The sequence below is a fragment of the Rhopalosiphum padi genome, chromosome 1 (assembly GCF_020882245.1).
Source record: "Rhopalosiphum padi isolate XX-2018 chromosome 1, ASM2088224v1, whole genome shotgun sequence".
Classification (NCBI taxonomy): Eukaryota; Metazoa; Arthropoda; class Insecta; order Hemiptera; family Aphididae; genus Rhopalosiphum; species Rhopalosiphum padi.
Window position 1 is genome coordinate 37,428,130 of NC_083597.1, and position 26,402 is coordinate 37,454,531.

The 26,402-nt window shown below is 26.9% G+C and overlaps 1 protein-coding gene across 1 annotated transcript; it reads right to left on the reverse strand.

The window, feature by feature from the left end:
* Positions 1-2,796: 2,796 nt before the first annotated feature.
* Positions 2,797-11,188, reverse strand: LOC132931513 (pre-mRNA-splicing factor CWC22 homolog). The gene is made up of 12 exons (XM_060997431.1): positions 10,495-11,188; positions 10,306-10,433; positions 9,280-9,502; positions 9,068-9,196; positions 8,603-8,791; positions 8,049-8,202; positions 7,834-7,992; positions 5,559-5,782; positions 4,971-5,251; positions 4,778-4,879; positions 4,462-4,688; positions 2,797-3,740 (listed from the first exon to the last, which is right to left on the reverse strand). The coding sequence occupies exons 1-12, from the start codon at positions 11,002-11,004 to the stop codon at positions 2,926-2,928; spliced, it is 3,141 nt and encodes a 1,046-aa protein (XP_060853414.1). The 5' UTR covers positions 11,005-11,188; the 3' UTR covers positions 2,797-2,925.
* Between the last annotated feature and the right edge of the window lie 15,214 nt (positions 11,189-26,402).

Genomic DNA, 26,402 nt, shown 5'->3' on the forward strand with positions numbered 1-26,402 from the left:
TTGTAGCTGTATTATAGACTATACAATAGTTGTAGACGTTGTGGTCTAAAACGTTTCGCACCAAACGGTGTACGTTATCAGAGTTTATATTATAGTCATTCATAGATCTTAGATAGGTATTTCGATAGCTAAGTATGGAAAACGAATAAGATAAAAAATGTTTATTTTCCGATTATTCATTAATTATTTTTATAATTTGATTTTCCCTCCTTAAATGCATTGGCAAGTGGGTGAAAATGTTCCTCTGCTCATTTATTTTTATATTAAACACGCGTTTATTAATTTTGTATACCTTTCTTATACATTTGCCTGACCATTCCTAATATTCCTATGATCGTTTAAATATTTAATAATGTATTTCTTTATAATATTAAGATTAATAAACTGCATTCTTCTCCTCGTAAAACAACACACATCAATAATTAATTTAATTATTTAGCTTTTTAAACTTCATTAAACTGTATTCTTTCGACCTGCTGCATATAAATGTACCTACCGCAGTTAGGTATGTACCTATCTCTTGTTTTATCGGTTATTGTTCCGTGCATATTACTACCATCATGTCATCAGTAAACTAAAACATATATAACCTATATTAACATTTTATTTCGATATAAGTACGTTAAATTGTGAATAATTGATAGGACTATAGGTATTATAATATTTAATAGTCTATAGTTATCAGTGTCCAGTGACACTAAGTCCAGTGGACGGTTTTTTTTAACAAAAAAAACTAATTTTACCTCTTTTTTACAATGAAAGGTATTCACGGTACAGTTGCAAATAGGCAAACATTTTGAAAGAATCGTCACTTTACCTTTAAAACAATTATACCTAATTGCGGTTATCTCAAAATGTACCACTGAAGGCCTCGAAAAAACCGTTTTTTTTTTTTTTAAAAACTACATTTTATGCATTACCGGGTGTAAGAGTAAGTTTTTAACTTCGAAACTTCTCATCCACGATCAGGCGTGTTTTCCGTAACGATATAAACATATAAAAAGTAATAAAAGTCACATTTTTTTCTTCTCATATGGCTCATAACCACCTGTAGACGGCGTTTTCAAACAAAGCTAATGTTATGTCTTTTTAAGAGTATAGGGTGTTTGTGAAACTTCTGCAGATAGACTACCTATATAAAGGAACTTCGCCCTACCTTTTAAAACAGTAATATGTTTTACTTTTTTTACTGTATTTTGGTTGTATTTTGGCAGATCTATTTTAAAACTGAACTGGCGCCTTTGAACATTTTATTGTTACTATCACGTAACAGCTTTACATAGACAATTCAAATTTTTTGCTTTTTAAAATGCATTTTTCTGCGGGCAACCGTGTTTTACTACCCACTATAGCTTATTATTTTATTAGGTATAGACACTGGAGTTAATTCATTATTATAGGTACTTTTTCCATCTATATCACCATATGAGACATCTGGTATGGGCACCTACCTTATTCATTAATGTAATCATTCATAACCTACCTCATTAGTTTTCTAATTCACCATCGGTTTATATTTGAATAGGTACATTTTTTAAATGCATTTTCCTGCTGATATATAATCACTAGTCTAGTATAGTAGTATACCTAGCTAGTAACTACCCATTGATAGGTAGGTACAGTCACGGTCTTAAGAATATAAGGTCAGGAAAGTTGAGTGTAGTTGCAAAGGCCTCTTAATCATGTCGACTATTGTTCAATTTATCTATTTACCACACAATACTTAATAATAAAATCGTATGTTTATATCAATATAGTATGGAAGAATACGTAATTTTACAAGCTAGGTATAATGTGATACATAGGTATATCATATAGGTACGTACAGGTACTGTTTAATGATAAAAAACAGATCTTTCTTATCGTAATACAACAAGTCTTGTTAAGTATTCTAATATGTATAATTTTGTAGTATTTAAATACTTTTTAAAAGTATTTTTAACAAAATTTAAATACTAAAAAATTTGTTTTATTAATTATTTTTCACAAAAATGTTTAAAATTAAAAAAATGCCACAACGTATAAAAATATGTATCCAATACATCTGTATTGAATTTTTTTAAGAAAAATTAAAATCTAATAATTTTATTAATAGATATTACTGATATTAATTGAAATATATGCGAATGAAATACATGTTTACATAGACGTATTTATCTTTAAATGGTCAGACATGTTATAGTATTTGTGAAATTGTTAAAATCCATGATAATTACTATTTAGTAACATAATAGGTATTAGGTATACGTATAATACTGATATAGTGATATACAATATACATATATATTATATTATAGTATACAATTTAAGAAAAAATTACTTATATTTATATTCAAATACTTTGTAAGTATTCGTAAAATATATTTTTATAATAGTATTTTTACAAGACTGGGTATAACGTATAACTACAATTCTGGTTTAAAGTATGACAACTGATGCAACCCATAGTACAATTTAACTACTAATCTAATCTACCTATCACCACATTTTAATTTTGAGACAATTGCCTTGCGATAACCAATCCATTAAGACGAATCACAAGTTCTACTGTTCACGGCGATTAGATTTTAATGACTTTGTGAACACAAATAATTATGTATTTGTGCAAATTATGTAAATAATTATGGTATATTGTATTTTTGTTTATTATCACTTAATGACTTATATTCAATTAAATAATTGAAATATTTATGAAAAATAGAAAATATTATATTTAATAGTTTCTTTTATATCAAATACTAAATTACATAATTTACATAATCCAATAATTAATGATATGTACAATAAAGAAATTAATTAAAATCAATAAATCATTTTATTTTTGTATTTCAAAATAATTATTGACATTGAGTGCTTAAATATTACATAATTATAAATATATATATATTTAAAAAGTTAAAAGAATATAAAACAAAATCATGTAATTTACCGTTTTCTTGCAAGTCTATCATTTTCTTTCCCTTCTTCATTTCTTCTTGTAGATCTATCATTTTCTCTTCTGTCATCATTTCTTCGAGATTTTTCATTTTCATTTCTTTTAGTTTTGTCAATTTCATTTCTATTATATCTATCATTTTCTTTTTTTTCTTCATTTCTCCTCGGTCTATCATTTTCCTTTCTTTCTTCATTTCTTCTAGGTCTATAATTTTCCTTTCTTTCATCATTTCTCTTGGATGTATCATTTTCATTTCTATCTTCATATTTTCTAGATCGGTCATTATCCTTTCTTTCGTCATTTCTCTTGGATGTATCATTTTCATTTCTATCTTCATATTTTCTAGATCGGTCATTATCCTTTCTTTCGTCATTTCTCTTGGATGTATCATCTTCATTTCTATCTTCATATTTTCTAGATCGGTCATTATCCTTTCTTTCGTCATTTCTCTTGGATGTATCATCTTCATTTCTATCTTCATGTTTTCTAGATCGGTCATTATCTCTTCTTTCTTCATATCTTTTAGGTTTATCATTACTTTCCTTTCTTTCTTCGTATCTTCTAGATTTTCCATTTCTATCTTCATATTTTCTAGATTTATCATTATCTTTTTTATCATCATTTCTTTTCCAATTATCATTTTCATTTCTGTCTTCTTTTTGTCTAGGTATATCATTATCCTTTTTTTCTTCATATTTTCTAGGTTTATCAATTTTATTTTTTTTCTCATTTTTTTTAGGTTTTTCATTTTCCTTTTTTTCTACATTTTTTTTAGATTTATCATGATCTTTTCTTTTTTTATTTTCTGTAAAATATAAGAAAAGTATATTTATTAAATTCTATATATATATAAAAGATATTGTCAAGTCACAATAGATACATTTTAACTCATAAAATGTCTAATAATTTTTTTTTTAAATTCCAATACCTAAATACATAATTTTTACTTTTATCATTTTATTTAAAACTTTTTTTTATTTTCTAAAATATTACATTAATAACATACTTAAATGTATGAGAAAAAATATATATTTATTAAAAAAAAGATAAACTAATTAATTAAAAAAAATATATTCTATAAAATAATATGTTATTTCAATTTGTGATATAACAAACGAAACTAATTCCCTAAAAAAATATTGTGATATAATATGAAAACCGATGTAATAAACTCTCAATATAACAAACTTTTATTTATCCCTTAAAATTTGTTACACCATGAGCTGACTATCAGTATATTAGCTAAATCATATACAAACATTTAATTTAAATTTAGATTATTTATAAGTGTCCTTCAATAGTTCATTAAAAATAATATTGTTTTTGGACTTGGAAGACTTGAAAAATGCTTAGAATATAAGACTTATATAAAAAATCAATACATAATATTCTGAAATAAACATAAGTATAATTTTTAATGTTTTATATGTATTTATAAACAATAAAAAAATAAATGAATAACTTGATTTACCTATATTTATTCTTTATTATAACATAGTATTTACTTATTTTATTCTCATTCTTACTTTTGTTGCTTGAACTATTGCTACTGCTGCTGCTGCTGCTGCTACTGCTGGAACCACTACTGCTGCTACCACTACTGCCGCTACCACTACTGCTACTACTACTACTGCTGCTGCTACTAGAACTACTGTCACTGTCACTATCTGATGATTCTGACAGCTGGTCAATGATTGTAGCAACAGCGGGAACTTGTTTGGGTTGTACTTTTAAAAAGTCTCTCAATTCGTCACTATAATACCAAATAAACAATTGATTAAATAATATTACTTAAAAATATTAACTATTATTAAAATTTGATAAAATATTATCAAAACTTACGTTAAGCCTCCTAAACCAATAGAGGTGAAAAAATTGATAGAAAACCTAGTATTTTTTGGGTTATCTTTAGGGAAAATTCCTTCAAAAGCTAGTTTTAATTCCCTGAAACAAATTATTTATACATTTACAATTAATGTACCTAAAGTATATAAATAAAATAAGTGTTAAGATAGATTAAAATAATTTAACTTACGGATTCTGAACTCGAGCATTCAATTTATTAAGTCCCATGTGTTCAGCTAGTTCTTGGAACAGAATCTTAATATAAATCCTACTAGAAGAAGTTGTCTCCTCTTCATTTAGATGTATTGTGGATAAGACAACCCATGATATAGAGTCTGTAAACAATAAATGTGCAAAGAATCTTGCAACATTGCGTAATTTGTTTGTCTCTAAACGGTGGACAGTTGCATAACTATCGATAAAAATTTTTTCTAATGGCTCAATAAACATATTATTTATTTGACAAAATCTCTGAAAATAGTTAAAAATATAAATTAAGTCATGAAGAAATAAAAATATTCTAATGGATAACATAAAATTGTTTAAAATATTTTTCAAAATCAGTGGTTCCCAACCTCTTCTATTCTACAGTTCAAAAATCTTGTGCCTCTTCTATGAATTGAAAAAAACGTATAATTTCTTTCCCTGCATTTTAAAATAAAAATAATTTAATAAATACAACTTTACTTTGTAATAACTGTTTGTGCCTCTTCAGCAATATTTACACGCTCACCCCCAGATTGAGAACCACTAAACTAATTTAAAGCTAAATACTTACTTGTGCTAAAAGGCCGAAAAATTTTTCGTAGGTTCTTTGTTCACCACAACAATCCAAAAACATATGACACATTTCTATTTCTTGACCAGGTTTCAATTGCATTTTCATCAATTTGTGAGCACATTCCTCATAATCCAATGATGAATGTATCGTTAAGTAAATTGTTTTACGTAATGATATCATGTTTGTTTCTGTATTATCAATAATAACTTTACCTTCTCCTTCTAAAAAAAAAATATAATATTAATAATATTACACTTTTTTATATATCTCTAATAAATTTTATTAAAACTTACAAATTATACATTAAAAAATAAAAAAGTTAATATAAAGGATACAGAAAATTATAAATTATAAATTATTTTAATACCACAAAATTCACATCTATCTTAACTAAAACCGTGAATAAATAATTTTTTTTTTTAGTTTTTGTAAATTAACATTATTTACATTTTATAATAAGATACCTACTTTAATAATTAAATATTGATAAATTATAATATTAATATAGTCATTCAGATAAATAAATAGAAGTATAGAACAAAATAGTAAATATCATATTTCAATTGAGAAGTATTTGGGATGAATTTTGAGAAATGTAATATAAATTGTGAATTTCAATTTCAATAACTAACCTTACAAACACACCTAATTTTACTATTCATCCATAAAATCAATAACTGAAGCTTTAATTGTCTAAAAAAAAAATGAATAATTGTTTTAATGCAGCTTTAGATCTTTCATATTTATAAATTTGAAGACCTTGGCTTGTCTACCATTAAAAACAGTTTTTAATAACATTAAAAATTATAAAAATCAAGAGAGTCCCTATTAGTCTTTAATTAAAATTTAGGTTTTGGGATTAGTTCAATTGGTGCAGTATATATAAACATAAACAAACTAGAAACTATTTTAATGATCATACAAACCCTCCTAAATGGTTTTCATATTTGGGTAATAAAATGGTAAGTCGCAGTGAACCAACAAGAAACTCTATAGTACTATCTATTATATAAACTATATTGTATTGCTTACATCATCCTAAAGACTAAAACTCCATTTACCCTTAAGATTGAAGACATTATATAAATATCTTGTTGTAACTTTAAACTTAACTGGGATCTCCATATATCATAAATTTGCTTTATTAAGAAGATAGCATGCTTACATATTTTGTCTTCGTCTTGTATTTTAAAATTGACATTTTTTAAGCAAGATAATATGATCATTTTAAAATTAAAATATTCTACATTTTTATAACTTATATTAAAATTAAATATTAATAAAAACCCATGATGTGCCCTAAATAATATACATATCTTTAAGTTTATTGTTTAATAATAAGAAAATTCACTCAATTATTTAAGCTAACAACACATAATTGGTTTTTCTAAACCCAAATTTACTATGTTGTATGTTTAAAACACAGAAATAACACATGCAGGTAAAATTTTTTTATAGAAATAGAAAAAAATCCTTAGTTAGAAATATGATTTTTTACAATGGAAGCTAGTTATTTGCTCTTTACTTTTTCTATCTAAGAAAAACTGTGAAAAACTAGAATAATTTCCAATTCATTATGGTTCATACAAAACAACTAGGACTTGAAAAATACCGACAATTGATAATTTCATTCAAACAATAATAAAATCATTTTATAGACGTTTTTGTTATCAAATAAAGCACAAAACTATGAATTAAAAACACATACATCATTAATATTTTACTAAAGATTAAAATTAAATTTAAAAAAAAAGTTTTATATTTAATTCTGTAACTTGCCTAATTACTATAAATAATTATTTTTATTTTACCCAATATATTATATATAGTTTTTAACATATTAAGAAACATAACGTCTATAAATATGTTAAAAACAATACAATACTTATATCTATAATCTTTGATGAATCATTCTCAATAAAACTTAATTAAATAATAATTTTAAAAATCTAAAATTTTAATGTATATTAAATTGAAGATATGACAGAGACGTTAACACTTTATTTTAATTGTGTAATCAACTAAAACATTATTGTTTCCACAGATTATTTTAATTTATAAAGCAGACAAATGTTCAACTCAATGTTAATATTAAATATTTTATGTTTATAAATTTCAAAAAACTAATTCAAAGAAATCACATTTTAACTATATAGATTTTTAGAAATGTTTTATTTAAAATTAATTATAACTTATTTAAATTGTAACAAAATAATTAAGTTGTATCATTAATAAAATAAAACAATTGATCTTAAATTAAATATAACTGTACCTTTTTCTTCGCCATCATCTTCATCATCATCGTCATCATCATCATCACCATCATTTTCTGACCCACTTTCCTCTTCATTGTCTGACCCTAATATTTCAGCTCTCAGTGATTTATAACGTTCTTCATTAGCTTCAAAGTCCGGATCAAATTTATAAACATCTATAAAAGACATATTTTTAAAATAAAATATTATTTTAGAATAAATTTAATATTACTGAGAATATCTTGGGGCTCTTTAGCAGAGTCTAAAGTTAGTAAATGTGTAAACTGATCCTCTTCAGGTACTAAATCGAGTTGTTCAATTACAGCTGGGTGATCTTTAAATCCATCTTTACGTATTTGAAACATTACTTCTATCATGTATTGGACCTAAAACATTTTATCACATCTTAAAAAAAATATTAAGCAAGCATGCATTTACGCAAGGATTTAAGCACTTTAATAAACAAAAATATAAACATAAATAAAAAAATATGAGCTTATTATTAATTTTTATACCTGAATTTTCATATTTTTAGAATGAAAAATTACAATCATAATTACTTTACTTTAAATTTAAATTTATTTATAATGAGTAATCTTCAGAATTACAATTAATTTTATACTTAAAATGCAATGGTTTGATATCTTAATATTATATAATATTTTTTCATACAAATTATCTATGTTTATATTTTTATATTTTATAATTCACAATTTAATTTGTATTTAAAATAATTAAAAATAAATAATGTATACTTAAATTATATCTATAATATTATGTACTTACCCTTTTGTCAAGTTGTCCATCATGTAATATATTGCGTAACATATCAAAAATGGCGTTCATTCCTTTTTTGCTAACTTGACTCATTTTCTGCCCACATTCTTTCAAAAATGCCACAGCTACCTCTATAGAATCTTCCGTAGGTGTCTCCACAAATAAAGTTAATAATTCTAAAGCTAATATTTCATGTGCCTAAAATACAAAATAAAAATAATTATATTAAGATGCAAGGAAGTGGGTAACTGTGATAAAGATGTAATAGATGAATTAAATTGAAATTCAATAATATATCATTGTATACATTGAAAAACAACTCTGAACAAAGATGGCATATCAATCTATAATAAAAATATTATAGATATAATAATATATTTCATGTTATACTTTTTGATTCCACTGCTCAGAATTTAATAATTAGTGAAATGTGATTAAATTAAACACAAAATAAATGAACAAATTAACACTTACAACACTTTGATTGATTAAATGAGCAATAAATGTTACTGATCCTAAACATTGAGATTTCTCGTTTCTGCGATATGCTCTTTTAAACTGTACAATGCACCTTGTCAACAATAATTCTCCAATGTTTGGAAACTAAAAATATTTTATTACAATAGTTATTTAACAAATTATGTTTATAATGATTTAATATTTTTTAATAAATTTAATTTAATTACTTTTGTGTTTATAATGGCCACTAGAGCAGCAAACACATGAGTATATGTTGTTGAAGCTAATTGGGCTTGCATAATGGACCGGCATAATAAACCTCGACCACGAACAATGTTTTCTCGTAACAAATCTCTAGTAACTTTTCCAATATTATCTACATTAATTTTGTTAGTCAGACCATGTATTGACTTTTTCAATGCCTCCCAGGCAATTCTCTGGTATGCAGCACTAAAATTACCATAAATTACAATTATATAAAAATTAAAACTTATTATTATAATTAAATAAATGTATAACATATAATTACAAAAAACTGTTTATTGTATGTGATAGAAACATTTTTACTTTCATAAATCTAATGCAATATTTATACATTTTTTTTGTATCAACGAGCTACTTTTATTTCATATTCTTCATACATACATGTCACACACAAAACATTTTTTTTTTAATTCATAGAATAATATTTACTTAATTGATATACTTCACAATACCAATTAACTTATATCGCACAATACTAGTATATTGTGACATAGTGGTTGAGAAACACTGATTAATTGTATTATAAGTTATCACCACTAATTCATTAGTTGATGCTATTATAAAATTATAATACAATATATACTGTATAAGTAATTTATTTAAAAACTTGATTCTTAAGTTATTTGAATTGACAATGCTAATCATTAATTAAAAGCACAAAACATCTGGATTTCATAGTGGTAATACTATTTTAAAATTCAAAATAACTAAGTGTAAAAACAACAATCTATTCAAACCTAATGTATAGACCACCGTTTCCTAAAGTGTGTTCCGCGGAACCTTATGGTACCGTCAGATATATCTGATTACTGAAAAAATAGTTTAATATTATTTAAAAAAGGGGGTCCGCGAAACACAAACTATTTCTCAGGGGGGGTCATAAAAGTTTGGGAACCGCTGGTATAGACATCACTCTCATCAATATACCTTAGCAAATGTTTAGTCTATAAATATTTAAAATATAATAGGTAATTAAATTTGTTAAACACCTTGACTTATCTGTGATACTTTCTTGCATCATTCTCAATTTTGCAGGCGGGATATAGGCACCTCCAGTTTTAGATGTTAATAGTTCCACAGTTTTTTTCTGATGTAGCGGTACATCGCTTACATCATCCTGAAAAAAAAAAGTTTTATTTATATTTACCATTGTTATGTTGATTATAATATATACATACGTTTTGTCTTTTATCTTTTTTAGCGTATTTGTTCCAATAGTTTTCACTATTCTTTCTTTGAGAATCGGCGTTTTCTGTAGAATAGTATCGTTGACCAATTTTATCATCTTCATCGTCACTCGTTTCTTCACCACTCTCACGTTCATCAATACTTGCTATTCCACCAGAATAATATGGAGCACCAATTTTTTCCTCTTTTTTACTGTCTGTATTTTTAGATCTGTTTTCTTTTTCTTGACGATCTCTACTCCTATGACGTCTTCTGTGTCTAGATTCATCGTTATGCCGATCCTCGCCTTTACGGTAATCCGATGCAGTACCACCCGAATAGTATGGATCACCTACTTTTAACTCTTCGTAATTACGTCTACCACCCTTGTCATATTTATCTTTTGTCGATTGACGATCTCGACTAGAGTTTCTTCTTGTTTGTTTTGTATTTGTATTATCGTCATCGTCATCACTGTGGGTTCTCTTAGCATTAATAACTTTACACACTTTACTTTCCATGTCTAAACATATGAAGATTCAGAAATGAAACTATAAAAACAATGACAAACACAACTTAACTCACCACACTACTACTAAAGTACAACTAACTCTAAAGTTAAGAATCAAATAACAATCACTCAATCCAATCTTAAATCAAAAGCAAAAATAATAAACATGGATACGGATCAGATAACGTTCAGGCGGGCAGACCAGTGAGCAAGCTGCAGCATCAGGCACACAAAACAAATCGTGTTTTGTGAGGCTATTGGTACCGTAAGAACCATAGTTGTGGTAACAGCAACAGTGATAACAAATGCGCGCCCATTTAAACCATTTTTAAATTGAATGACGATACACTGATATTTTTATTGTTTATACAATATTTGAATATTAGTAATATTACATTATTACTATTTACGAATTTACGTATCTAATTATTTCAGTTAGTATTAAATAAAACCGAAGACTTTGGGTCGACTCTTACAATACTAAAATATAAACATCAATAAAACATACTACTATACCCAATACCCATGTCCAAATGTTTATATTAATTATTATTATTATTATAATTTACTTTGTCAACATAATATGTTATATTATTATGATATTTTTTTTATCTAATCTTTTATATAGAAACGTTAGGCATTATTTTCATATTCTAATTAATATCATTAATAATCAGTGTATCAAACTATTTACATTGAACTATTTGTACTATATACCTATACCGTCCATTTTTAATAATAAATAAATAAATAAGTAAACAAAGTTGTTGATAATTTACCTACTATTTTCCATACGTTCATAAAAATGTATTTTTAGATTCTGAACGGAGTGATGAATGTTTTGATTTTACAATGTGTGTTTTTTTTTTTAATTTTTTTTTTATTTTTGTGTCCGTCATCACTTTTTGGAGTAGTAATAATGCTTCGATTTTTGACTTCAGTCCCTCTTTGAAAAGGAAAATTCATCTAGTTGGTACTTTGGGGGGTCAAAAGTAAAAAAATTCCGCGTCGGGAAAAACCCTGAAAAAATAACGGAAAAACGGGAAATTTACGCATAACCACTTTTCGACAAAATCGATATTTGATTTTGCTGTAACTCAAAAACGAATCATTGTAAATACTTGAAATTTTCACCAAATGTTTATATTAGCGTTATATATTTACGATTCAATTTTCAAAATATTTTGACCTTTTTTAAGCTACTTATATAGACAATTGAAATTTTCGACTTTTTAAAGTTTTTTTTCTTGAAATGCCGATAAAAAAAATTTGGCTATCCAAAAAATCTTTAAAATTTAATACAAGGTTTATTATAAGTTTTAATTATCGTAGTAAAAAAAAATCAAAAATTGTTTATCACAAATTTTGTTTATAAGCATTTAAAGTTCAAATGTTTACAAAATATATCAAAATCACGAAAATTTGCAAGGAATTTTGAAGTTGAAAATTCATAAAATTTTTGTGATTTATACTTAAGGTTCAAAAATCCAATACAAGGTTATCCATAAGTTTTCGTTTAAGTAACTGTAAAAAAAAAATTCCAGCGTCAATATAGAAAACATTTTATGAGCGTATGAAATTTAATTTTTTACGAAATCGTGTAAAATAACGTTATATTATAATTTAAATATAAGTAATAATAATATAATATATCCAACTAATTATCATTGACTGACAAATCATCTCCGTTCAGAATCGTTTTTCGTGTACAATGATACCCGTCATTGCATTCAAATTTAATACATCCACACGACCAATGACCTACTCTCCATCTCTAGTATACAGCAGAGCGATACCCACTTGCCCACTATTATAAATTGATTTTTATGAGAAAAATGAACACAAAATAATAATATGTGTTATACTATTATGATACTATTTTTCGTATTTCCTTTTTACTGGCCATTTTTTGTCAAAAATAATAAAATTGCTGTCGTCAAGGAAATGATAAGCTTTATTGTTTATTTCTTGAGTATGAAATACGAACATTTATAAATATTTTAGATCAATAAAAAAAAAAAATAATAATAATTATATGTATAGACTAAAGTTGAGTAGTAAAGCGAGTATAATACTCCTAATCAGTGCCGTATCCAGGGGGGGGGGGCTTTTGGGCTTAAGCCCACCCCGAAATCTTTTATTTTAAATAGTATGTGTATATATATGTTTTTAATTTTTTTCCTATTTTCCTATAGAGGTAAGTAGGAATGTTTAAGCCTCCCCCGAAAATAAATCTTGGGTACGGCACTGCTCCTAACCTATTAAATTATTATACCTATTATAATTACATTATAGGTAACCTATTACCTATAACATTAACACAGAAACCGAAAAAACAATAATTATATTATAATCATAGGTATTATATCAGTAGGTAATATAGGTAGGTACCTAGCGTGTGTAAATCATAAATATTTAACTCAGTTTATACGAGTAAATTCTTTGAATTCCAATCATGATAACTGAATGTAAAATTAGTAACTATAGTGAAAGCAATAATTTTATACCTATATTACTATACAAATTAGCAATTATACTCCTTAAAAAATATAGTACACCGAGACCAAAATATATATTTCATTTTGCAATAAATATAAAAATGCCATTCTCAAATTGAATGTGTTTATTTTTTTATATTTAAATTTTAAACTATTATCGGTTCAGTATTGTATCTTGTATCTATATATTTAGATAGTTTTTTTTAAAAATGAACTGTATCTATTATGTAGCTTTAATACAAAATATTGTGTATCTTAATAGAAGTATCATGTATCTAGGATAGTTTTTAAAATACGATTATAACTATGTAAAGCGCTGAATAAAAACTTAACTGAATTAGACCTTGAATACAGAATAATAGAGTAACATCAGATAGTTCTGAAAATTATTTTTTTGAATATTTAGGTTTAGAGTATAAATGATGAAAATACTGTAAATTATGACTCAAGTGTTATAGACATAGAGTGTTTAAGTCATTTTTAAGAAAAAGTTCAATTAAAATACCCTAAGGCATTTAGTAATATAGTTTATAATGTATTTATGAATTAATATAGTTCATAGATACAGATGATATATTATTATATATCATAGATTTCCTTTCTAGCGCTTCAGTTGAGCGACTATTTAGTAGAATAGTGCACACATTTTAACCCAAAATAGATGTTTACTTTATGATGAAATTGATGAGTGATGACTAATGTTTTGAAATTTTACTTCATTTAAAAATGAACACAAAAAACTAAATTTATATTTTTATGTTATTATTAATTATGATTTGATAATTATTAACGGGCGGCCAGGTGCGTATTAATACATTAATAATATTCATTGGCTATACTTAATCTATTTTATTTTCTTAAACTATGATGAATATATAAATAATAAATATATAACTATTATTATTTACTTATTATATTTAGATTATTATTTTGACAATGACTGTTTATTGTATCTATATGTTGTATGTATAAAATTATATTCGAAATCTGACATAAAAAAAATTGTTCCTATTTTAAATAATGTATTATTTATTTTATTTTAAACTATTAAATCTTTAAAATAAAAATAGTTTGCTTTTAAATGTATTTATCTAGGTACTAAAATACTCATATCTAGAATATCTAAATTGTTATTTTCTAAAAAAAAATCTGTATCTAGATACTGATTGAAGTATTTTTTACAACAATGGCTATTATAGATAATTTATAATTCATATTTTAATGGCTGCTACTTGTTTGCGCACAATCCATAATTTTTACCTGAAAAATCGGAACTCGTTTGCGCACACGAAAATATAATTATATTTTTGTCACGCCTGCACCGAAAGTTTGGTTTTCTACTGCAGTTGAAGCATTGGAAAGTGACCTTTTTCCGTCCAGCGGGTGGAAAAGTGAAAAATGCTAATAGTGCTGGTCGGAAAAGTGGAAATCCCGACAAGTGCTGGTCGTGTATCTCATTCACATCAGGCATTTTAACCAACAATTTTACACTCCACATCCTAACATACACCAGGTAATAGACGTAATTCTTAAAGTACAAACCGAAACAGAATTAAAAATAACATCAATCGACAAAAGTATAAATAATTATCGCCGTTAAGGGGTCAATAGAATCAGTTGAACATCGCATAAACTTATGAACAAAGTATACATCTGGCGAAATTGACCAAATTAAATACATTCAAATAATGGGAAACCGTTATTGCAGAAAATAATAGACACGTATATATTATCCTATACGTATATTTACCAATCATGTTATATTAAAATTAAAATTATCATGCATTTTTAACTTGAACAAGTATTAAATATTATTTATTTCAATTATTAGAGAAGGAAAATGCATGTAAGTACTTTAATAATAAAGAAATATTAATATGCGAGGTATTAAACTATTAAAGTCTAAAAGGTAACTGTACGCAAACCATGTGTATGATTACGGCTCGACTGTTCCCAAACGAGTGATAGTTTTGTGCCCAAACAAGTTGTCTTTTTGGTATTTGTGCGCAAACCAGTACCGCTCATTTTAATAATATTATGATTATCAACTATTTATTTATTAGCTTATTACTTGTATATTGACATATTGTACGTCATGCATATTATGTTTTCAGAGCTTGTAAAATAATAATAATACATTATAGGTATATTCTACGAATATATAGTATACCTACTTATATTATAATAGTAATATATATTGTGTTCCTACATATAAAGCTAAATAATAGCATTCCATTTCACCCTTGTAACAAGATAATGGTGGAATAATGACGCAGGACATATAATGGTCTGATTTTTTTTATATATATATTATTATTCGCACAGAGATCAGAATACCGTGACCGAATTAGGGGCGAAAACGGCTCTGGCAATTTCAAGGAAGACTAGCCGCAGTTATATGCTCTTTGACTTTAATGTCGTACTGCTATTTCAAGCCCCATTTAGTTTCCTTTTTTCAGTTTGCTAATGAGAACCAGATTAATCCCAAGACTGCAAGAGTTTGGTAAATATGCTTAACGATCACACGCACTATTTACACGCGGTTAAAACGAAATTTTATATTCATCGAATCGATCGGAAGTGCAGCCTTATTTAATGAATTAAATAATTCGTGCAAAACTATTAGCATACATTATATTGTATACAAATATATACACGCAGCAATTTGTTATACATTTATACGACTCAGTGTTAATAGCGGAAGATTCTCGATACAACGACGCTGTTAATTTTTAAGTACACTGTTGATTCAATGGTAATAATAAGCTTGTTATAGTGATTTAATAACGTTTTATAAAACGAATAAAATGAAACCAGAAAATAATAAGTAATCTTTTATGTATGTGATATATAATTTTTTTAAATTTAGACTTCTATAATATATACAAATAATCCTCTAGTTATCAAAAATAAATTAGATCAAATATCAGATTTGTATGAAGGGTATTCTCGATACCGATCGTTTTTAAGGCATTTAGTATAGGCAATTTTCATTGCACTTTATAACAAGTAAATGAAATAACTTACTATGATAATATTATTAAGTATTAACGTGTTTAAATGTAGTCTAAAAGAGATAGTATTTTTTAAATTTTCTTACTTTTAAATAGAACACTAAACTTTACTTTAAGTCATAAGTTATGACTCATAAATCGTACTTCGTAGCTATAATATTTTCGTATTTCGTGAAATATTATAGAATATGTTTTTATAGTTTATATAATATGTTTGATAATATTATCAACTAAATACATAAAATTAAAAAATATTCATAATTATTAAGTTATGATGGTTGCATAGATCAAAAATAAGTATGAACAGTTATTTATGCATATTTTTGATATCTTTCGTATATACTTATGTGTAGTTATGTTACTTTGAAAAGTATATTTTTAAATTTTAAAATTTCTAAAAAATGTTTATTGAAATATCCTATACAAAACTCCTTAAAAATGGATGTATTGTCCTTTTAAATATTATTATGCTTAATCTATATGACTATATAACTTATAAGAATATTATAGTAATATGAAATTACAGTAATTATGTAAATCTTTTTGGAGAACGTTCTCCGAAACAGAGAAAATACTGAATATTTTATATATTGTAATATATTTTTTTTATTCACAGCTCATAGATTTATTATTATTATTATTATTATTATTTATTTATTTATTTACGGGCTGGAGTCCTATATAATTCACAAAAGTATTAAAAATAGTATATCTAAGTTGGTGTAACACGTCATAACCAACTTTACAATTTGTTGTTTAAAAATAATTAATAAAAGTAATGTATGTGTAGAATGTAGATATTATGTATGATAAGGCATAAGGATAATAGTATATTATAAGTATTGAAATAAGTGTGAGTGATTATTGCCAAGATGCATCATTAGTAGTAATTACTACCATAATTTGTACTATGAGTAGATACTGAGTAGTGATAGTAAAGAGGTTAAACGATTGGGTAAGACGGGCAGGAACTTTAAATTTAACTTGAATATTAAATTTATCATTTTTTATAATATACATTTTCTAGAAAGAAAAATATATTGGTATTACATAACATATAATTAAAATATATATTTAATACTATTAACATTTTTTGTAGAAAAAAATATATTCTCGAAAGAAAGATAAGAAAATAATGTCTCACGTTTAAGGGTACTTTTGGTGGGGAGGGAATGCATTTCGTCACGTTTATACGGAAATTGGAATTATTTATTTGTTTATTATTATAAATATAAGTTGTTGGCTGCATAATTTAGCTTTTATATAGACAGTAGACACATTATACTTATATAGTAATAAATACTAACTGATGTATAATTAATATAATATTATAATATTGCAATACGTATGTCGTATATATATATATATGTATGGTAACGGGCTACCGTAAATAATCCAATTGCCATTTAATAAAATATATAATATAATGTACGCGTGCGGCCCCTGCAGTTAAGGCCCGACACAGACAGGCACGCGGTTATTGAGCAGCTGACCGCGCTCCAGCGGTTCCCGGTCGTCCGGAAAATGAACTCTCGGCCTTTTTATCCTACGCGCGCGTCGCTTTTCACACTCGACGAACGTTATTTATATCTCTATATTTCCGCCTATCTATCTATCTATCTATCTATTTATCTGTATACAACCACCGTCCATTCCGCCGTTTTGTCCTATTTCCCTTTCTGTACGTCGGCGTTGTTGTATACTATTTTGTTTCTCGAGGTTTTTGATTTTGCTTTGCTGTACACGTTTACATGCTATTATAACAGGCGTAGTCAATTATCAACGCATAAACTGTATAATTATTTAGAGCAATTACATTCATTAACACTAGAATAATATATATTATATATTATCATTTTAATGTGCGTACATAGGAAAGTGGAATAAAGTATTGGACAATAAAAAAAAAAACTGTACGACAAATTTGTATAATCATCATGTTATAATTATAACAACAAATATAAAGAATTTAGCTTGCTCGGCATATTGCATGTACAGTGTACATATATTTACAGTATTAGATTGATCGTGGGTCTACGAAAAAATTAAAAATAATATACAAACCACCTATAAAATAAAAATGAAATTGAAATAATTCTTTTTAAATCACAAGTGTAATAGTAAACAAAAATATTATAATTGAGTTTAACAATAGTAGGTATTAAAATAAAATAAAAAATTTTCAAGCATTATAACTAAGTTTTTAACGATACATAGTAATAGTTTAATAGCAAAGAACTGCTAGAGTTACACGAAGAATTTTTTCACTTTAAACTGAGTCTACCGTGTTCACGCAGTTTGCAATTTTTTATTATACCTATATAATTTTTAAGTAGCGGATTGACACAATATTTTTTTAAAAAATTTTCAAATATTACAAAAATGAACAATATCCATTTTCCTCCAATTGTTATGGTAAATTAAACAATGGTTAAAGGTCTAAATAAATCATATACGATTTCTTTTCATAATACTAGTCATACATACAATTGAAAAATAATTAAATCATACAACTATTGAACTATAATTTGTTGGTACATGTATTACAACATTTGTATATTTAATATAATATACTTCTTATTACTTCTCGTTCTCGAGAAGCGGTAACAAAAACTATAACAATAATATATTATGTATGCAGATAATAATAAATTATTATCTGCATACAGAGTTGGGCGTCATTCGAATAAAATTTTATTTAGATGATTATTTAGATAATATTTTATTCGAATTAAAATATTATTCCAATGATTATTTTTCAATAATATTATTCGAATAATTCGTAAATAAATAAAAAAATATTCGACTAATTTTCAAATACAGTTATTCGAACTGCTGAATAATTTTCAGTTATTTTTTCTTAGTTGACATATGGTTGGTATTTTGGTAATAATTAAAAAACAATAGTTAGAATTGTATTTTAAGTTCACGATTGTAAATCTTCTTTTTTTTTAAATAAATAGAAAAATACTATAAATGAAACAAATATAGAATTATCTAAAGAAGAAACTAGAAACTAAAGAATTCAAATATTGAATAAAATTCGTATTTTGTATTAGCATTATGTTTGAAAATTATTCAAATACATTTTTATTCGAATACATTACTTATACCTAGATAATATTTTGCCCAACTCTGTCTGCATAATAATTATATAATATATTAATGGTATGTCAACGCATAGGTCATAAACTCATAGGCAATACTCAATAGAACGTGTTTAACTTTTATGCCTTCGTGAATACTGCAACATTTATCGAAAGAAAAAATAGACATAAATACGAAAATACACAAAATAGTCGGGTCTGATTAAACCGAAAACTGGCTAATCTGAAAGACGCGATAATCTAAAAGAGCTTGAGAATTATTGTATCGCGTCATAGGTATCTAATTCAAAATTTCGAACAAACCGGTAATTCGAACGACTTTTTTTTCCCAAACCTCACAACGGATTAGCGAGATCTTACTGTACCTATTGGTATTAGTTATATAGTTACTAATAACATACATAAACTAATTATATGCATAATTATTTTTAATGTTATAAAACACGCCAATTAGTTAAGTTTATAACAATTTTCAATTTATATCATGCAATTCAATTTATTCAGTTATTAACTTCTATTTTATTGATTCCGGTTTATGTTTGGTTAAAAGAATAGATTATTTATCAAAAAATCAAAATAATGTTAATAATTTTATAATAATAATTTCTGCTAAAAAAATTCTGGGTTTTTTTCTTATTAAATTTCTCGATACCATGTTAAAGTGTTATCGTATTATTATATTATACTATAAATTTTAAAGAATACACATACCTATATATTATTGTTGTTTGAAGTATAATACATAATAAATTATACGGATATTTTTCTATTGACACAAGTTATGTTTAAACACGCCCAACCGCCGTGAATAATATAATTAATTAAATCTAACTTTGTGATTTTTTTTTTTTTTTGTATCGACCATCTAACGGTTCGAGAAATTCACTGATTAAATCCTTTTGCGGATGCGGAAAGAAAACGAGAAATTGTTTTGGGATTTAACGGGCAGTCCGGCAGGCAATTACATCCGTGAAGCGTCTGTCGGGAATTGGCCGGCAAACGCGCGCGTATTGGAAACAAATCTGTAAACAAACTATAGCAGCCCATGTATTATTATAATATGCGCGTGTTCGCGTGGGCCACGGACGACGAATAAGGGGCGGGGGTGAGAGATATACACCTGACACCCCGGAAGGGAAAAAAAAGTCGCTCATTTGTATTCATAATAATTGAGGTTTAATTTTTAATTAAAAACCCCTGCACCGCGGTGTGGTGACTGGATGACGGTGACAAAAAAGGGAGTCCCCGACGCCGCAGTATATCGATGACAATAATTAGACCGATTCGGCTCTCTAACGTACCGCCCGGCCAAAAAAGGGCGGATCCGCCTGTCGCGGTCGCGTTGCGGCGTTGGGGGGGGGGGTGGAAGAAGAAAAACGTCGATGATAAATCACTGCCACCGGTGCAGCCGCCGCCGACACTGTTTTGGGCTCGCACGCATATACATATTATAGTAGTTGTATGCGTTTGCGTGATATCTCCCTAATTGACATCTTGGAACCCCAGGTGGATGCCGGTGCCGGAGATGGTGGCCGGTCGGTCCGATGGGCGTGGATGAGTGGCGGTTAGAACAGAATGATTAGGCGCGGGGAACGTCGGCCGATTTAACGACGGTGTTGTATTACCCGTCAAAGCGCGTACATAGATACGACTGCACGAGAATAAGCCCGAGCGGCGGACGAGTGAACTCTCGACGAAACGGTCTGTGATGGGCGATGGCATCACGTATCACGAACAATTTCGAATGATGGGCTGCGTATTGTAGACTGTATATAGTACACCAGTACCTATATATTATAATATCGTAATTATTCTGTCGTATAATAATATGTTGATAATATGATAATACATAATTATATTCCTAATGATAAATGATTATTATTATACTTATTACGCGATATTATATAGATGTACTGTATAAACGAAACGAAAAGTTTCATAACGATTATTAAAATTATATATATAGATTGTTATTTTGGATATACCATATTTTAATGATTTTTTTATAGATACGTGAATAATTTACGTGGAATCTTTTTTTAAGGAATTTTGAATAATTAAGAAAAAAAAACTTAACATTTTCCTTACCTATAAATAACTCAATAAGTCAAAATATTTTGAAAATTATATTTTGTCTATAAAATTATAATAAAAACATTTAAAAGATTATTTGTAAATTTATTAATTATTATTTATTCTTAATTCTTATACATAAGGTAGCAATTACTAAAGAATATTGAGTTGAAATTTAGACTTCTTTCAAAAACGTGAAAATTAAAAAAGATTATATATATTGTAAGTATATATATCTGAACTGACTGTACTCTAATTAAAATTATTAATCTACATATCTTTCTATTCGAAGTTTTCCTTGGACAAACCTTATCTAAACGGCTAAACTTAACAATTCAAATGACTCTGCAGTGCTGGTTTTGTGCAATTTTATACATATAATCGTGTTAGTTTAAAAATCAAAGCACACTAAATTTGAATGCTTTGCATTTGTAATACGTGAGATAAAAAAATAAAAACAAATATTACTAAGATCGTAAATAATTGCAAAAGAGTCATTTTTCTATAACTGTTTAAGTAAACAATGCTTTTAGTAATGTTGTTAGTGAAATGTACATACTGAGAAAAGAAAGGTTTTCCAAACACGATAAATGCCCGCCCACTAAATCTACAATATTGTATTCATATATTTAGGAAAAAAGTTATATCCAATCATAATACTATTTTATTTTCTGTAACCAATGACATCTCTGTAAATGTAAATGTACAAATATTTGTGAATTGAAACAAAATGTATGTATAAACCGACATTTAGGAGTTGAATTCGTGGATTAAAAGCAGCCTATATATAGCTTTCATAAAATTGTAAAGGGAATTTTACATAGATAGATAAAGCATACATAGATAAAAATTCGATTAAAATTAGACCGGTATATTTTAAAATCTTTATAGATTCTATTTTAAGATTACCCTGAATAAAATACGTATTTACAGCTATTTATATTAGTTTATATAGATATAGATGCTAATAGAATAGTGCTACTTGAACAAAAATCATGGATAACACGAAAATTGATCGAAAAACAGTTGTTTATAATTTACTTATAAATTGTTATTTAAAAGCTATTATATTTTTTATATAAAATTGTAACTATAAATTATAATTCCTTTGATTCGTATCTAAATTGGTACTTTTATAGTTTTATCATACAGTATTGGACTTTTTTAAATAAAAAAAGAAGAGACAACTTGGCACAATTTACTGTTCTAGGTTGATTTATTTTAAGTGGTGAACTTCTATCAATATGACGTTTTATTAAGAAAGAAAACAACAAAAATTAACTTAAAATTTATCAATATATTCTGGCAACGAACCTCTGAAATATTTTTTAAGATTGAATTAATAGAATTTGAACATTTTGCTATAAATCATGAAATTTCGGAACATTCAATATTATCTTCGTAGAGACGTATAATATATAGTCAATAATTTCAATTCTTACTGTACATAGGTATATATATTTTTGTTTATTTGATATATATTTTTTTAAACATAATTTAAACAATAATATACATTTTCTATAGTTATTTTAGTTTTACGAGCAATTGGTGTGCGATTTTGGCGGGGTGTAAGTATATTATGCGAAAGACACATATTACACATATTAAGCGAGGTAGGTACTCGTGGGTAGTGAGTTGGGGAAATTATGGTCGAATTACCCAAGGAATACACAAACTATATAATATATATAAGTACAAGTGTGCGTGCGGGGTAAACCTATATAGCCATAGCTATACCGCTCCAGGGAAGACATAAAATAAGAAATCGGACAGAAAGGAGAGTCGGCAGTGGCGGCGGCGGCCGATAAGGACTCGTTTTGGCGGAAGGGTGTCAGTGTGCATTATATTATATACATAAGAAGTATACACGGGCGGCGGAGAGCAGTTGTCGTTTGGTCCAACGGGTTTTATCTCGCGCGGCGCCGGCTGAAAGTTATGCGCTCAGGTGTTCACGGAGACAGGGCGCAATTGTAATGAGCGGCTAACGGACATTAAGATAAACGCGCTATTAGCGGTGCGCCCGGAAGAAAGTTAATCTCGGCCGGAGTCGACATCCGCACGCAGCAGTGCCACAATAGCAGCAACAGAAGTAGTATATGTATATATTATAGTCGCCCCGCGCCGGAAGTCGCTTGGGTCTTAATTACTTTTAAAGACAAATTAGCCGACTTGACGGTTTTGTTTATTGCTGGTTCGCGCCGGGCCGCCGATTGTAAATTTAATGTCTTCCGCCTCTTAACCGCTGCCCCACTGCTCTCCGCGAAAAGCGCGTATACCTACACCTATATACCGTCAGGTCGCTGGAGGTCATGGGGCGCGCTCGCACACGATACAAGTTTATACCGCGGTGTAGGTATAATATATCCGGTATATATACCGGCTGCAGTGTGCGGTGGCCGAAACCGAGTGACAAGACTTATGTGAGCGGTTGACTGGAGATGACCGACAGCATAAAATCTAAATCTAACAAACGATTTAGGCTGTTCGTGATGCGAGCATATAATATAATTTATAACTTTTGAGTATATATTATTATTAAAATTATAGTATATACATAATTATAATACGAATAACGGATAGTCGTTTACGACCGACTGCAGCAGCCAGCAGTTGGTATTATAATATTATAATAGAGTGTAAAATATATATTATATAATTAATAATTATTATAATATTATGCGTCGCTGTGTTATAAATAATCATTGAGTTTTCAAGAAAAAAGTCTGCAGCAGTGCTGCCGATTTTGTATTATATTCTACAGGATATTTTTTAATTACGACATCGACCTGTTTAGTATATTGCCACACACCATCTATTACCTATAAATTATGAACAAAACATTTAAATTATTATTATTTTTTTTTTTATCGAAAATAAATGCTTCAATAGCTAGGACTTTAGTAGAAATTTTACATTTACATTGATTAATTAATGGCAATTATTTGTTTAATTACGACTTACGAGTATATAATATAATATAGTGGTAGAAATAATGTATGGGTTACATAAATAAACATTAGTTTAGTACCTTACCTAACTTAACCTAAGTTTTTTCTATGGAATTTCATCTTATTTATAAATGTTATCAATACTAATAGTTCTGAAAAAACCATAGATTTGATCTTATAGTGCTGTGATGGTTAGGAATGCGTCTTGCAGTGGTGATAACGAAAATATAGGACTATGTTTATTAGTGTAGTGGTTCTTTGATGGTCTGGGTCAGGTTGTTGCTTGAAAAGGGTTTATGTCACATTATATTATTACATTACATTAAAATATAATTACTGGAAATAATATAACCAACCAATTTGTGATTATTAGTTACACTCTACAGAGATATGGTTATGTGGTTCATATAATATTGAATACGTGTACTTATAATACAAGATGAAAATATATGAAAATATCTTTACTAGAGTTAAGAGAAAGCTACATATTCATAGATACAATCTAGTTATTATTATTGAATGAAGTTCACTTGTTGATATTATATTGTAAAATACGTTTGAGAGCGATCTATTTGCATAGATCTTCATTGTTTAGTAATAATTATAAAACTACCTATTACAGAAAGGAGGAAATCGTAATGACGTGACTTTCAAAACTATGGAGTATACATTTTTTATATTTAAATTCTTTTAAAAATATGAAAATGATAATTTTTTTTCCGTTTTTCAATTGCACATTTTTAGGAAGTTAAGCGCATTTTTGTTTTTTTTTTTTGATATTGTCCTTAAGAAGTCATTATAATTGCCTATATAAAACCCCTTTAAATGGCGTATATCATATTCGAGTTATAAATAAGTTTTATATTATTAGATTATTAGAATGAGCATTTGAAAAATTCGGTTATAATTTAATAAACTAGAAATGAATTGTCCTATACATTTTTTTAAAAATAAAAATTGTTTTTTATTATCAATTGTATATAATAAATAATAACGTAACATGTTATCAATTCAAATTTAAATCTTATAAGACGTATTGATCGATATATTATAGTTGGAGATTACAATATTGAGTAGTTTGATAGTGATTAGTAAAACAAAATATGTGATAAACCGCATAAAGTGAAAAACATTACACTTACAGTAGGTACTGTAACGTAAAATATGAATAGGTAATAATAATGTAGTCGTAACATTCAAAACTATAGCATTGATTTTATAATATTTTAAATACAATGACTGTACCTAGTAACTATATTCTTCTAGGTAGACATAGTATTTTTCCTAATAAAATATTTGAATAATTATATAATTTTTAAAATTAAAATTAAATTTAACATTTATTACCATGTTGTAAATTATAAATTATCACGGTTATATGTAATAGGTATACAAATAAAATATAATATTTCAAGTTTTACCTTTGCTACAATTTCAAATTTTCCCAAAGATAAATGTTTTATTTGTTTAATATAAAAACAAAAATCAATTTAAAAATACTTATTGGAATACTTTTATAGTATTGTACAGGGTACATTGTCCTCAATAAATTATAAAAATTCAATAAATAAAGACTTAATTTTTATTAATAATGTTAAAGACAAATATTTATTTTTTCCTCCAGCTAATATTTTAATGATGGCTGGAAATAGTATAAGTTTAGATTTATTTTATTGTCCAATAATTAATACAATTGTATAAACTCGGCGTTAAATTTATAAAATAAATATTTATATTAATCCACAGATTACTTTTGATTATAAGTACT

Excerpts from the sequence above, each read along its gene's own strand:
- LOC132931513 (XM_060997431.1), bottom strand. The coding sequence starts at position 11,004 with ATGGAAAGTAAAGTGTGTAAAGTTATTAATGCTAAGAGAACCCACAGT. Across the intron at positions 9,503-10,305 it reads AGTATCACAGATAAGTCAAG|TGCTGCATACCAGAGAATTG; the intron begins GTGTTTAACAAA and ends TGGTAATTTTAG. Across the intron at positions 5,252-5,558 it reads TTTTCGGCCTTTTAGCACAA|AGATTTTGTCAAATAAATAA; the intron begins GTAAGTATTTAG and ends AACTATTTTCAG.